This window comes from Myotis davidii, unplaced genomic scaffold (genome assembly GCF_000327345.1).
Source record: "Myotis davidii unplaced genomic scaffold, ASM32734v1 scaffold420, whole genome shotgun sequence".
NCBI classification, from domain to species: domain Eukaryota; kingdom Metazoa; phylum Chordata; class Mammalia; order Chiroptera; family Vespertilionidae; genus Myotis; species Myotis davidii.
In genome coordinates this window covers 2183413-2198348 of record NW_006294421.1, presented here as the reverse complement: position 1 = coordinate 2198348, position 14936 = coordinate 2183413, and the positions used below count along the sequence as shown (strand labels likewise).

Genomic DNA, 14936 nt, shown 5'->3' with positions numbered 1-14936 from the left:
CAAGGTACAGCTAAAGCTATGTTCTGGAGAGAGAACAGTAATTGCTGTCAGCCTGGCAAATAACTACTATACTTTGAAGAGATATCACTGGTCTAGGATCTGGCCTTCAGTTTGGCAGCACCTTAACGTTTCATTTTTGTCCATCTAGAGTTGAAGAGACTTTCAGAAATGGACTCTTTGTTAATCAAACTATCAAGAACAATTGTTGTGGGAGACCCATCACTTGGCTTGGAAACCAGGTAGAGGTGACATAAGGAACCATCCTCTTTGCCAAGACTAAGTTATTAGGTCAGTGAGATGCTTGGCATATATGTGGATTCATTGTGTGAGCCAACTCTGACTTGTTGGTTGTAGTTGCCTGGAGCATCTGTGTTAGGAAGAAGCTGGGCTTATCAGGAAAGAGTTGCGATCCCACAGTGATATCTGCTTTAGGCAAAGGGGATGAAAGTGGCAACCCAGCGCTCCCCATCCTCCCACTAGAATAGCAATAGTTGTTTCAAAGACATTTCTATTAGGTGGGGATTAGTATAGGGGATTACTTTTTCTGACTATAGGAATAGTTCCCTAAAAATTGTACTGGTTGTTTAGTATTAGAACATCTTTGTTAGTGTTCAGTATTAGAACATCTTGAGTTCTGGACAAATACCCTGCCTTTTTGTAGATTCCATTCAAGGTCCAGCCTTTCCTGTTACTCATTATTCCTTAGTATGTTTGCAGCTGATTTGGTTGTTTTGCGTTCCAGTCCCAAGAACATTCTATGGGCTCTTTGATTGAAAGTTGAAAAATCTCAAGTTTCCCTGGTTACAACCTACATACTGTTTAAAAGGTCATTTAGTTTTGTACACTATATATTTACTTTTCTAAGTTTTATTGACAATGGATGGCTTTTTCATGACCATAAACTCAAATTCTGGAATTTTAAATGTGTGTGGGGTGCCTTCTGAATAGCTGATTGTAGTAACTGCTGTTTGTCAAGGAACTGACCCAGCTCTTCTCTAACTCCTTCTTAGCTGCTTATCATTTCAGGTAATAATTTTTTATTGAGAACTTATTGCATGTTGCCTTGTGCATTGCTGAATATCTCTATACTAGTGGCCCGGGGCATGGATTTGTGCACATTGATAGGAAATTAATTAGAAGAATGGCAGCTCCGCAGTAAACAAGATTCCGGGCCGACAGTGCCCCAGCAACAACATAACCCACTGCTGAAGGTTGAATCGAGCAGCCCCAGGAGGAATCAGGTTCCCTCCTCTCTGGTTCTGGGGCGCATCACCTGAGAACTGCAGCTGCCAAGTCACCACAGTTCGGCAGCTTCTGCGTTGAGCGTCTGCCCCCTAATGGTCAGTGCATGTCATATGTACTGGCTGGTCAGATGGTCAGATGGTCAGACGGTCACTTAGCCTTTTATATATATAGATGTGTGCATAAGCTCCTGAGATGGCAAGCCACTTGACAAGGCTTGAATTCTTAGTGATTCTCTAAACTACTGATCTTCAAGGGCTACATAATAATTTCTAAGGAATGTCACAATTATATTGGGAAAATTGTTTTAGGAATGTAAACTATGAAAAGTAAAATTTTGGCTGAGAAAATGGTGTGTAGAGAGTGACCCATCTGGATGGCGGGGTGTATGTATCTGAATCTCTAGAGGGTGTGTGAAGTTTTCATGTTTATCAGAGAGGAACATGGATTAAAGGTTGAAAAATGCTGTTGTCAACCAGGAAAGTTAATTGTAAGGTTAATGATGGAGGTGAAAAGGTTAAAAAGTTGCAATTCATTGGCCTAAGATTAGAGGGGAATAAAGAATGCGAACAGAATAAAGGATTAATGGAGAGGATGAAGGTAGGGGAATGTTATTAAATTTTCCCCTCAAGTTTTTAATTTATTTACTAGAGGCCTGATGCACACAATTCTTGCAAGAGTAGGCCTTCTTTCCCCCAGTTGCCAGCACCAGCTTCCCTCTGGCACCTGGGATCTGGGCTTCCCTACGACTGCCAGCAGGCACCCGGGACCTGGGCTTCCTTCGCAGCCCCGGCTCCATCCAGAAGATTGTCTGGAAGGATATCCAGTTTAATTAGCATATTACACTTTTATTATTATAGATTTTTAAAATGTTATTTGTTTCTTTTTTAATTCCCCCTCAATTTTTGAGGCATAAGATGGAAGCATGAACAAGTTCTTTGAAATTTGTGGCCTTGTAACCTTGGACAGGTTACCTAACCATCTCGACTTTAGTTTCTACTTGTGTATATAGGAATATGCCTCTAAGAGTTATTGTGCAGATTCTATGAGGAGAGGTGAATAAAAGCACTTGATGCATAGTAGGCGCTCAATTCTTGGAGTTTGAATTAAAAAACTCTTCGGTCTTTTTGTTTGTTTGTTTTCTTCTATGTGGCTAAATTTTAACCTACCTTCAGATTTTTGATAGGTTAGCATATGTGCTCAGAGCAGATAATTCCTGCCTTTCGTTTTAATTCTCATTCTTTCCCTTTACCCTCTTTTCTGTCCACCAACTAGTTTCCATCATTTTAATTTTTTTAAAAACATATTTTATTGATTTTTTACAGAGAGGAAGGGAGAGGGATAGAGAGTCAGAAACATCGATGAGAGAGAAACATCCATCAGCTGCCTCCTGCATGCCCCCTACTGGGGATGTGCCTGCAACCAAGGTACATGCCCTTGACCGGAATCAAACCTGGAACCCTTCAGTCCGCAGGCTGACACTCTATCCACTGAGCCAAACCAGTCAGGGCAAGTTTCCATCATTTTTAAAAGGCAGGTGATGTGGTGGTCATTGGATAGATTATCTATCTATTTATTTATTTGCTTATTTCTTTATTGTTAGTATTACAGATGTTCCCCATCATACCCCCCATAACCCCCCACCACACACACACTTTTGCCCCCTTCTACCCAGTCCCTGCCCCACCCAGGCCTTCACCACACTATTGTCTCTGTCCATTGGCTATGCATATATGTGTATATGTTCTTTGGTTAATCTCTTTCCATCACCCCTCCCCTCTGAGATCTGACAGTCTGTCCCATGCATTAATGCCTCTGGACCTATTTTGTTCATGTTTATATTGTTCATTAGATTCTACATATAAGTGAGATCATGTGGCATTTGTCTTTCTCTGTCAGACTTATTTCACTTAGCATAATAATATCCAGGTCCTTGCTGTCAAAAGGGTAAGCTATTCTTTTTTATGATCATGTAGTATTCCATTGTATAAATGTACCACAGCTTTTTTATGCACTCATCTGCTAATGGGCACTTGGGCTGTTTCCAGATCTTAGCTATTGTAAATAATACTGCTATGAACATAGGGATGCATATACTCTTTCTGATTGGTGTTTCAGTTAGGGATTCTTAGGCTGTATTTCCAGAAGTGGGATCACTGGGTCAAATGACAGCCTCATTTTTAATTTTTTAAGAAAACTCAATGTTTTCCACAGTGGCTGCACCAATCAGTATTCCCACCAGCAGTGTACTAGGGTTCCCTTTTTTCCACATCCTTGCCAGCATTTGTCATTTGTTGATTTGTTGATGTAGCTATTATGACAGGTATGAGGTAATACCTCATTGTTTTCATTTGCATCTCTCTGGTGATCAGTGACTTTGAGCATTTTTTCATATGTCTCTTGGCCTTCTGTATGTCCAAGAGTCACTTTGGAGAAGTGTCTATTTAGGTCCTTTGCCCATTTTTTAATTTGATTGTCTTCCTGGTGTTGAGTTGTATACTTTCTTTATATATTTTGGAAATTAACTGCTTAGCAAATGTATCATTGGCTAATATGTTTTCCCATTCAGTGGGTTCCCTTTTCATTGTTTTTATGGTTTCTTTTGCTGTGCGGAAGCTTTTTAGTTTGATGTAGTCCCACTTGTTTGTTTTTTCCTTTGTTTCTCTTGCTGTAGGAGATGTATCTGAAAATTCTGCTACATGAGGTGTCTGAGATTTTACTGCCTAGTTTTCTTCTAGGATTTTTTATGGTTTCACAACTTACATTTAAGTCTTTTATTCATTTTGAGTTTATTCTTGTGTATGGTGTAAGTTGGTGGTCTAGTTTCATTTTTTTTTGCATGTACATGTCCAATTTTCCCAACACCATTTATTGAAGAGACTATCTTGACTCCATTGTATGCTCTTGCCTCCTTTGTCAAATATTAATTGAGAGTAATGGCTTTGGGCCATTTCTGGGGTCTCTGTTCTGTTCCATTGATTCATATGTCTGTTCTTGGGCCAGCACCAGGCTGTTTTGATTACAATGTCCATGTAGTATAGTTTGATATATGTATAGTGTATATAGTTTGATATCTGGGATTGTGATTCTCCAACTTTGTTCTTCTTTTTCAAGATTGCTGAGGCTATTCACGGTCTTATTTAGTTCCATATAAAGTTTTGAAACATTTGTTTTAGATCTGTGAAATAAGCATTTGGTGTTTTAATAGGGATTGCGTTGAATCTGTAGATTACTTTGGCTATATTTGAACATTTTAATTATATTAATTTTTTCAATCTATGAACATGGAATATTCTTCCATTTGTTTATGTCTTCCTCTATTTCTTTTTAAAAATGTCCTATAGTTTTCCAAATACAGGTCTTTTTCCTCCTTGGTTCAGTTTATTCCTAGATATTTTATTTTTTTCGTTGCAATGGTAAATGGTATTCTTTTTTAAAATTTCTCTTTCTGAGAGTTCATTATTAGTGTTTAGAAATGCCATCAATTTCTGGATGTTAATTTTTTATCTTCTACTTTGTTAAATTTAGCATATTTGGATGGAGTCTTTTTCTTCTTTTTAATACCTGATTGGGAATCGAACCTGCCACCCTTTGGTGTATGGGGCGATGCTCCAACCATCTGAACCACATGGCTAGGGTTTTGGTATAGTGTTTAGAGTTTTCTATGTATAATATCATGTCACCTGCAAATAATGAGTTTAACCTCCTCCTTTCCAAATTGAATGCCTTTTATTTCTTCTTCTTGTCTAATTGCTGTGGCTAGGACTTCCAGTGCTATGCTGAATAAGAGTGTCTTGTTCCTGATCTTAAGGGGAACACTTTTAGTTTTTGCCCATTGAGTATAATGTTGGCTCTAGGTTTGTCATATTTGGCCTTTATTATGTTGAGGTATGATCCCTCTATTCCCACTTTACTGAGAGTTTTTATCAAAAAAGAGTGCTGGATTTTGTCAAATGCTTTTTCTGCATCTATTGATATGATCATGTGATTTTTATCCTTCATTTTGCTTATGTGATGTATCATGTTTATTGATTTGTGAATATTGTACCAGCTTTGCATCCCTGGACAGATAGATTATTTTTTTCAATCTTTATAACAATGCTTGGTAATTGTCCCAGTTTAGTGATGATGATAATGAGGCCCCAAGAGGTTAAAGTATTTTGTCTGAGATGGTGACAGCCTGGAAGTGGCAGACCTGCGATTCATATGCTTGTATGTCTGACTGCAGAGCAGGCACATTTTCACATTCACTGGAGAAGAAGCCCAAAAAACAAAATGGTTTTCCAGTATAAACTCCCTGTTACGTTAAATAACTTCTCCCACCTTAAAGTTTGCTAGTCTTGAACACCATAATTGCATTTGGTAGGACAGGCCTTTGGTGTTACCATTTCAGGAGATGTTATGTGTTCTGAACCTTGTCTGGTGACAGAACATGGAACTCTTTGTAGCAAATCATACTATTTAAGCAATTCCTCTGTGTTAGTTTGCTAGGGTTGCCATAGCAAAGTACCACAGACTGGGAGACTTAAACAACAGAAATTTATTTCTTCCCAGTTATGAAGGCTGGAAGTCCAAGATCAAGGTGTTGGCAGGTTGCTTTCTTCTGAGGCCTGTCTCCTTGTCTTGCAGATGGCTGCCTTTTGCTGTGTCCTCACATGGCCCTTCTTCTGTGTGTGTGCATCCCCGGTATCTCCTTGTTTGGCCAAATTTTCTCATTTTATAAGGACACCGGGCAGATTGTATTAGGGTTCACCCTAAAGACCTCACTTTAACATAATCATCTTTTTAAAGGTGATATGTCCAAATACAGTTACATTCTGATGTACTGGAGGTTAGGGCTTTAACATATGAATTTGGGGGGGGGGGAACACACAAGTTAGTCTATAACAACCACAAAATATCAATATTTTCCATCAGATGAACATGAAATAATTATCCTAGTTGAAGGTACTTACTATTGATATAAAATATAAAATCAGATGCCTACCATAAAAGAAAACTGAGCTCGAAGACTGATAATGATTGCTTGTTTACAATATTTTGTTTTTATCATATTTGTGGTCTACTTACAATGATAATAGGTATAAAGCTTTAAAGTGAAAAACTATAGAGCCCTGACCAGATAGGTCAGTTGATTAGAGTGTCATCCTTATGTGCTAAGGCTGTGGGTTTGGGTACATACAGGTCAGGGTACATACAAGAATCAACCAGTGAATGCATAAATAAGTGGAACAACAAATTGTTCTTCCCCTCCCCTCTAAAAATCAATAAGTAAAAAATTAAAAAGTAAAAACATAGGAATAAACCTTTACCTCTATTGAGAAAACGTGGGAGGTCTAGAGTTTAAGTTTTCAAGGAAGGGAAAAAGATGTAACCAGATTAAGACAGAGTCTTATTATAATTTGTGATTTGACATTTGAAGCCTGGAAGATTAGCTTCTATTTATAGGCTGTACTCTAAGCACAAATGGCATGTTCCTACTTGGCTCTTTGGAATGTTGTGCAGGGGTCCTGACGTAGTCAGATCATGCCTTACTCTTTGACCTTCATGTACATATTTTAGGTTATTTATTTTCTATCAGTTTATTTTCTTATTTATTTGAAATTTTATTTTCATCTCTCTGAATTATCCCTCTGAACTTATCAATAATTGATATGTCTTGCCGTATTTAATAAATTCTTTTTGTTCCTCGAAGGTGCTTAAGTTCTAATTATAATTATTACAATGCATTTCACCTCTCCCTCCTTGGCTCCTCCCCCACCCCCCCGCCCCAATCAGTCAATTTAGCCAGTGTTAACTTCTGGAATTGTAATAATCTAAATAATATTTTAATGGCTCATTTTCTAAACTAGAAAAAATAACCATTGTGATTTTCTGGAATGCTGTCAACAAGGTTAACTTTTGTTGTTGTTGTTGTTTTTAAAGCACATTACAAAGAATTTATTAAATACGGCAAGACATATCAATTATTGATAAGTTCAGAGGGATAATTCAGAGAGATGAAAATAAAATTTCAAATAAATAAGAAAATAAACTGATAGAAAATAAATAACCTAAAATATGTACATGAAGGTCAAAGAGTAAGGCATGATCTGACTACGTCAGGACCCCTGCACAACATTCCAAAGAGCCAAGTAGGAACATGCCATTAAAAAGCTCTCTAAAATCAATTTTTATTGATTTTAGAGAGAGGAAGGAAAAGATAGAAACAGATAGAAACATCAATGGACTGGGGGTCGAACCTGCAACCTGGCTATGTGTCCTGATCCTGATCAGAAATCGAACTCGCCACCTTTTGGTGCACAGGATGATGCTGCAATCAACTGAACCACGCTGGCCAGGGCCATTTTGTAGTTTTTAAACTATGATGTTAATGGTAGATGATGTTGAAAATGCATTAAAAAAAGTATAAAAAAATAGCAAGTCACATCTTGGTATATTTCTTTACACTCCTATGTACATTCAAAGCAAAATGGGAGTTGATTTTCCCTGTTCTTAACTTCTCTCAAACCCCTGGTTACTCCTAATTATAACATTTTCCCTATGTATCTTAAAACATAAGTGACCATCTGGGCATATGATTTCTTTAGTTACCGACTTCACTGATTGTTTTCCAGCTTTCCGAGTCTCACTCTGTCTTCCTTTTCAAGCTTATCATTGATGCAGGCAATTAGGCCTGAGTGCATCTCACCCTGAGTGCATCTCACCCTGGAATGCCTAATTTACCATGAAAATAATAGCTATTCTTTGGGCCATGAGTTTTTACATGTGTTAATTTCATCTAATCCTCATAGCAAATCCTATGGGATAGGAACTATTATCTTTACTTTCCATATGAAGAGACTGAGGCCTAGAAGGATTAAGTAGCTTGAAACCCAGGTAGTCTTTTTTTTTTTTTTAAATAAATTACGTTTTTATTGATTTTTTTAGAGAGAGACTGAGAGGAACTTTGATGTGAGAGAGAAACATTGATCAGTTGTCTACTGTACCCACCTGGGGACCAAACCTGCAACCTGGGCATGTGCCCTAACCAGGAATTTAACTGGTGACTTTTTGGTGACTGGACGATGCTCAAACAACTGAGCTACATTGGCCAGGGCAAACCCTGGTAGTCTTAAGGCTATAACCTGCGTCCTTGCCCAACATGCTTCACCACCTTTTCAAGGAGTGATTTATTGTGGTACCAGATTGTGTGTGAGTGATTTAAATGGGGTAAACGTGATCTGTTCCTCCTATCATTAAGGCATTATCAGAACTAATACAAGAGTATGCCTGGGACGTGGAATAGTGCTACATCAGAGATTCACTGGGGGATCTCTTTAATTCAAGTAACACCAAGTCTTACTGTTTAATTACACTTCTGAATAAGCATGATTAAGTATGCTATACTGTGTCTATGGAACAGTTTAAATTAATGCTTCTTGTTTTTGAACAGTGGGCCACGTTACGAATTGAAAAAGGAGTCCCAAAGGAGTCAGTTCTTAAAAACTCAGCTTCTGTTGGTGAGTCTTTCTTTTCATTTTGATGGTTAAAATATCAAATATATGACGATATAAAATGTCCCATTTACATCTACTCAATTTGAACTTGTAATATGCATAGAGTAGTGCATTCTGTAGGATTGTTCATGATTCTTTTCAAAATAGTAGCTGCCTAAGTGTTGAATGAGTTGTTACTGTAAAGGAGATAACGTTTGCTAGTTTACCTGTGTGTTCTTACAGGGTATTTGTAAAGGCATGCATTTAAAGGTGGTTGTTCATGGTTTTAAAGATGTAGTCAATGGCTTAAAAATAAAAGTAATTGGACTAAACTGGGAATTAAACCTATTTTTGAGGTTTTATTAACACTATTCTAATTATGTGGCTTTCAAAGTATTCTGTTCCTCAGAATACTCTTTCCTGCTAAAAGCTAATTGATGATACATGGAAAAAACCCCCCCCAAAACAAAAATCTCTTCTGTGAAATCAGCTTGGGAATCACCACACACTACACCTTCCTGTTGGAGAGTAGTGTTGCACAGTAACAAAGGCTCAGAAAAGTCCTGCAAGTAATGAAACTTGTTTAATTTTTGTTAGAAGTGAATTAACAAATCAACTGATTTAACCAGTCCCTGCTTCTGTCCCCAAGAAAACTGTTTTTAAAGAATTTTAAGAATTATTAAAGACAGCAGGTTCTTAGGGGAGTAGAATTCTATGGGAGTAGTGGCTACAAATTAGTAAGAAATGAATCACTAGGGTTAATTAAAAGATTAAGTCTTTATGCATTTTTCAAAAATAATTGTTGAAACCATTTTGTGCCTATCTAATTTGGGATTAAAGAAGGTCAAAATGTTAAACACTTTACTAGAAGGAGTTTATCTTCTGGAGGCTTGTCTAAGAGGAGTTGTAGAAATTTTGTTAAAAAAATAACTTATTTGAATGAAAACATCTGTCTACTTCTGTATAATTTATTGTTATGTTCAAATGAGTGAAGCGACTAGTAGTTTTGTGATGTCTACTTAAATACCAAAGTATTATTACTGAAAATATTTATACTAAGATTGGATATCCTCTTTGTAGTGCCAGATACCTTTTTCTCAGAGCAGATCTACTAATTTTTTGTTTTTCTGGGTTGGGTACATTTTTTCATATGTGTCCTTATGTTTTAAGGAGAGGACAAACTTCATTGCTGGTTTTCTGTTGTCTTTGGTGAGAATTTGGGCTTTCATTGATCTTGAGTGACTGTTTATGGGGCCCTATGTATTGAGGTGATGGCAGTGGTGGTTCATCTCTTGGGTTATGAATTTAAAAGGGCACAAGGTGTTTCAATTGGGTAGGTTAAGAGGCTCAAAAAAATCACCAGGTGAGGGTGGCCAGTAGCCTTCGTTTAGTTTCTTTAGCCTATATGAAAGTGAATACTTTCACATGTTGGATTTTTGTTGTTGTTATGCATCTGGCTTTTCTATTTTTGGTCTTTATTTTTCCCAAGGTACCTCCAGGAAGGAGTGGAGTGGAAGTGAAAGAGTGGCAGTTGTTCAGGGTATCCTTCTAGAATTACTTGGGGATCCAAAGGTGATTAAGGCATGGTTCCTGTGGGGAGACAGGCATCCAAGAGGCCACTGTGATAAATGCTAAAATAGGTGCATCAGCAAAGGACAATGTGAGATCTGACTTAGGCTCTGACACCTGCAGCTTCATCTCTGTTAATCCCACAACTGTTCATGGTATGCAGCTTTGCTCCCAGCCTGACTTACGTCCTGCTTAGGTAGCACTGTCCCAGGGTGTGTACATCCTGGTGTTTGGAGTCAGCCTGATTATTTCAATCCTAGATGACTGGCGGAGGGTGATGAAACAACAGCACTGGCCTGGCTGGTGCAATCTTCTGCCTTTGGAGCATCATGTTTCTGTACTGCAGCCAACAACCGCACAAGGCTGAGATGAGCCGGTTAAAGTTTAGTCCAGGGTCATGGGCAGACCAAGGCTCTCTCCCAGGGGAGATTTCCGTGATTTCACGGAAGCAATTTTGAGGTGTCTATCTAAATGATACTGCGCCGATGATAGCTTTGTGCAACTGAGAAGAGATGAACTAAACAGGGAAATAGTTATATTTATTTTCTGCACCAACAAATTCCTTCTGCTGCTCTTTTACTTGGTGAAGCACATTTTTGGAAACACTTAAAACAGTGGTTCTCAACCTGTGGGTCCCGACCCCTTTGGGGGTCGAACGACCCTTTCACAGGGGTCGCCTAAGACCATCGGAAAACACATATATAATTACATATTGTTTTTGTGATTAATCACTATGCTTTAATTATCTTCAGTTTGTAACAATGAAATTGGAGGTCACCACAACATGAGGAACTGTATTAAAGGGTCGCTGCATTAGGAAGGTTGAGAACCACTGACTTAAGGTCTCCCTCCCCTTGCATTATATTTCATCTGCGCTTTTATTGAATAAGTCAACTGAAAAGTGAACCTATGGAAATGTTATCTGATTAAATAATCCTCTCTGTCTTTAGCCATATTCTATTGTGTCTGCTATTACAACTTTCTAAGTTATTAAGCTTCAGATATGATGTTAAGATCTCTTTAAGAATATTATTACACCTTCCTCTTCTAGGTTTAGGACTTTTCCCCATTGTTGATACAAGGATGAGGTTCAATGTTTTTACTCCCTTCAAGTAACAGTCAGCTCTGGTAGGGAATATAGATTTATCCTCTAGCCTAATTTTTGTTCTCAGAGAGCTGATGTGCTAGAAGGCTAACATGAGAGAAAGTTCTTTGCTTCCTTGCATCAGCTGAGCTTTCACCACTTCAGCCAAAAGACAGATGCATCTCTTCAGACCCCGAGACATGGTCTGACAGAGATTTTAGAAACTTTTATTTTACTCTGTTGTGAACAGTGCCAGGGACCATTTGACTATGAATAGCCACAAGCCTCACTCTTTGGGTACCTGCCTGATTTCCAGGACTTACGCTATCAAACTTGAAACAGTTAGTAATTTTGATTATACTTGTGTTCTAGGCAGTGGGAATGGCACTGGGTGTTAGATCCATGGGGTCAGACCAGCCCTGAGTTCAGCAACCTCGGGACTTGGTGTCTGGCCAGGAAAGAATTCAGAGCCAAGATCCAAACTATAAGAGAACATTTATTTATAAGTCACAGGTGTAGAAAAAGTAATTCCTAGAAGTGGGCTTAGGAAACAAGTTATAGAGGTAAAGGAAGGGTCCTTGGAGCTTGGGAGCGAGGAAGGTAAAGGTAAAGTGCTTGTGGGGAGGGGGCAGGAGAAAGGAAAAGAAAGGCGTGGGTGGGCTCGCAGGAGGGAGAGTGCACTGGGTCCTCGGTCCTAAGGGTTCTAAGGGTGGAGATTTGCGTGGAGGTCCCTGGGGGAGATCTTAATATTCAGCAGCTTTCCAGGTGTGCCCTTTCAGGGTCGGGGTGTCCACCGATTGATTGCTTGACACCAGGGCAGGGGGTCATTATTCAATGCAGCTGGTCCTGAGGTCAGCTGTGGCTGGTTTTGTTGCTCTTTTGGGGCTGGTGCTGAAATACTACTGAGACCTGGATGTTATTTCTAAGGAAAGGTCAGGCCTGGGGCCCAAACCTCAAGACCAGCTATAGGCTAAGGGGGAGGAAAAGTCTTCCTGGGTTGTCCCACCCTACAGCCCCATAATTGTTCGTTGCTAGGCACCTGGGGCTTTTCACCCTGGTGACCTTCTATACCTGGTCCATCGTCCTTGCTCTGCTCTTGCCTGGCTAGCTGCCTACCACATTTGTAATGAATGTAATTAATTATGTCCTTTTTATGCTCAAGATGAATTCCACTATAATTACATTATGACACTAGGACATTTTGAATGATCACCAACCAAAAGTCAACAGTCAGGAATCAAGGCCTCTCTTTGCCCTTGCCTGGGGTTGTATGAGTCACAAACAATACAAATAAATGGGGCTGTGGCTTAGTCATTTTGGCAGTGTTCTCTGGAATTGTTGCTGGTCTGACTCAGTGCCGTGGGCAGTGAGAAATGCATGCCACCTCCTCAGGTCCTCCACTGTACCCTACTCCAGCAGGCACCGCACCCTAAAGATTTTGGGTCATGTGACCTACTGTTAATTAAGCCCCTATGCTAAATTTCTATTCTGCTCTGTATCTATTGTCCCTGAGTCCCTGCTTTTCCCCCCCACCCAAGCACACACAAAGGAGAAAATGCTATGGTGAAACTTCTGAAGTTATACCTATTCAGAGAGAAAACAGGGTGCCTAACATTTCCCTCTGCAGTAATTTTATTTTTGGAATTCTTTCTGTGAGACTTGACTCACAATATTGATACCTGTATAACATTGGTTACACTGACATTAATCAAATCTTTTGAATTCACACAAAATGTGGGATAATAGTTTGTGACAGACATTTGAGGAATATAATTTTTATACTCAGTGTAATCTTGGGCAGGCCATTTAAAAACTGTATTTTTATTAATTTTAGAGAAGAAGGAAGAGGGAGAGAGATTAGAAATATCAATGAGAGAATCATTGATCAGCTGTCTCTTGCATGCCCCCTACTGGGGATTAAGCACTGAAAAAACAGGGTTATTTCACTTTTAAAATGTTGGAACTTGTCTAACTACCTGAGAGAGATAAATAATCCGGTTATGAGATGGAAAGGTTAGAGGTTGATATTTTCTTTATCATGGCCAATTGTCTAACCCTGCTTTTACCAGTTTGCCTCTTAGAAATTCTTACTCCTGATGATGGTCATGATGATGATAACGATTTTCAAACATACACCAAAACAGAGAATAGTATAATGAACTCCAAAGGTTGTCAAGATTTTGCCACACTTGATTCATCTATCACTTCTTATTTTCTGCTGAAGGATTCAATGCAGACATGTCTTTCCATGGATTTTTTTTTTAAAAAGGACTTTAAAAATAACAACAATGTTATTATCCCTTCAACAAACTGAATGGTTTCATAATATCATCTAATACATAGCCTATATATAAATTTTCCTAAAAGTTTCAAATTGTTTATAATGGTTTTGTTTGAATCAAGATGCAGTCATGGTCCACAAATATGTTTGTTTGTTTATTTATTGACACTGTTTTATTGGACATATGGAGTATGGCTTTTGTTCTCAGAATAAAAATTACTTAATATAAAGTAGATGATTCTGGAAAAATTTACAAACATACCATACCTTTTTATCCTTACATCTTAATATAACTCTGTAGAAGACAAAGATTTGACTATTTTATTGTTTGTTTGAAAGCCACAAGATTAGTCATCTATATTTCTAAGTACAATATCATGAAAACTTAGTTCAGCCACTTTGAAGAATAATTTGGCAATTTGTAGCAAAGTTGAAGACCTATCTACACTAATAAAAGACAAAGATGCGTCCTAGCCGGCTTGGCTCAGTGGATAGAGCGTTGGCCTGCAGACTGAAGGGTCCCAGGTTCAATTCCGGCCAAGGGCACATCCTGTGTTGCAGGCTCGATCCCCAGTAAGGGGCATGCAGGAGGCAGCCAATCAATGATTCTCTGTCATCATTGATGTTTCTATATCTCTCTCCTTCTCCCTTCCTCTCTGAAATCAATAAAGAAATATATATTAAAAAAAAGACAAAGATGCTAATAGACCGTACCTTCGCTATGCCAAAGCCACGCCCACCAGCCAATCAGAGCGACTATATGCAAATTAACCCAACTAAGATGGCAGCTGGCAACCATGGAGCTGGAGCAAGCAGAAGGTTGCTCAGGCGATAGAGGAAGCCAAGCTTCCCGCCTGTGCTGAGCTGGCTGTGGCCTCTGCTCATGGCAACAAAGTTTCAATTATAGAAGATAAATAAATCCCAGATACCTGCTTCCAGCCAGCCTCCACTGGGAGCTTGGTTGGCTGGGGGTTGTGGCCAGCCTGCAAACAGTCATCAGCCCCTCATCCAGGATGGCCACACCCTCATGTGGTGAGGGTCCCCGCTGGAGGGCTTAGCCAGCCTGAAAACGGCCCTCAGCCCCTCACTCAGGCTGGCCAGGCACCCGAGTGGGGACCCCCACACTGAAGGTGCTGTGGCCAGCCTGCAAACGGCCATCAGCCCCTCACCCATGCTTTCCAGGCACCGCAGTGGGACCCCCACCCTGATCCAGGACACCCTCCAGGCAAAACCAGCTGGCCCCCACCCGTGCACCAGGCCTCTATCCTATATAGTAAAAGGG

At 39.3% G+C, this 14936-nt stretch overlaps 1 protein-coding gene across 2 annotated transcripts in view; it reads left to right on the top strand.

The window, feature by feature from the left end:
• GPAT3 (glycerol-3-phosphate acyltransferase 3) overlaps positions 1-14936 on the top strand; it is an 82282-nt gene that overhangs the window by 3562 nt on the left and 63784 nt on the right. For both annotated transcript variants that reach the window (XM_006768670.2, XM_006768669.2), the window contains exon 3: positions 8678-8744. In XM_006768670.2, the coding sequence (XP_006768733.1) occupies positions 8678-8744 (67 nt within the window). The remainder of the gene's footprint in view (positions 1-8677; positions 8745-14936) is intronic.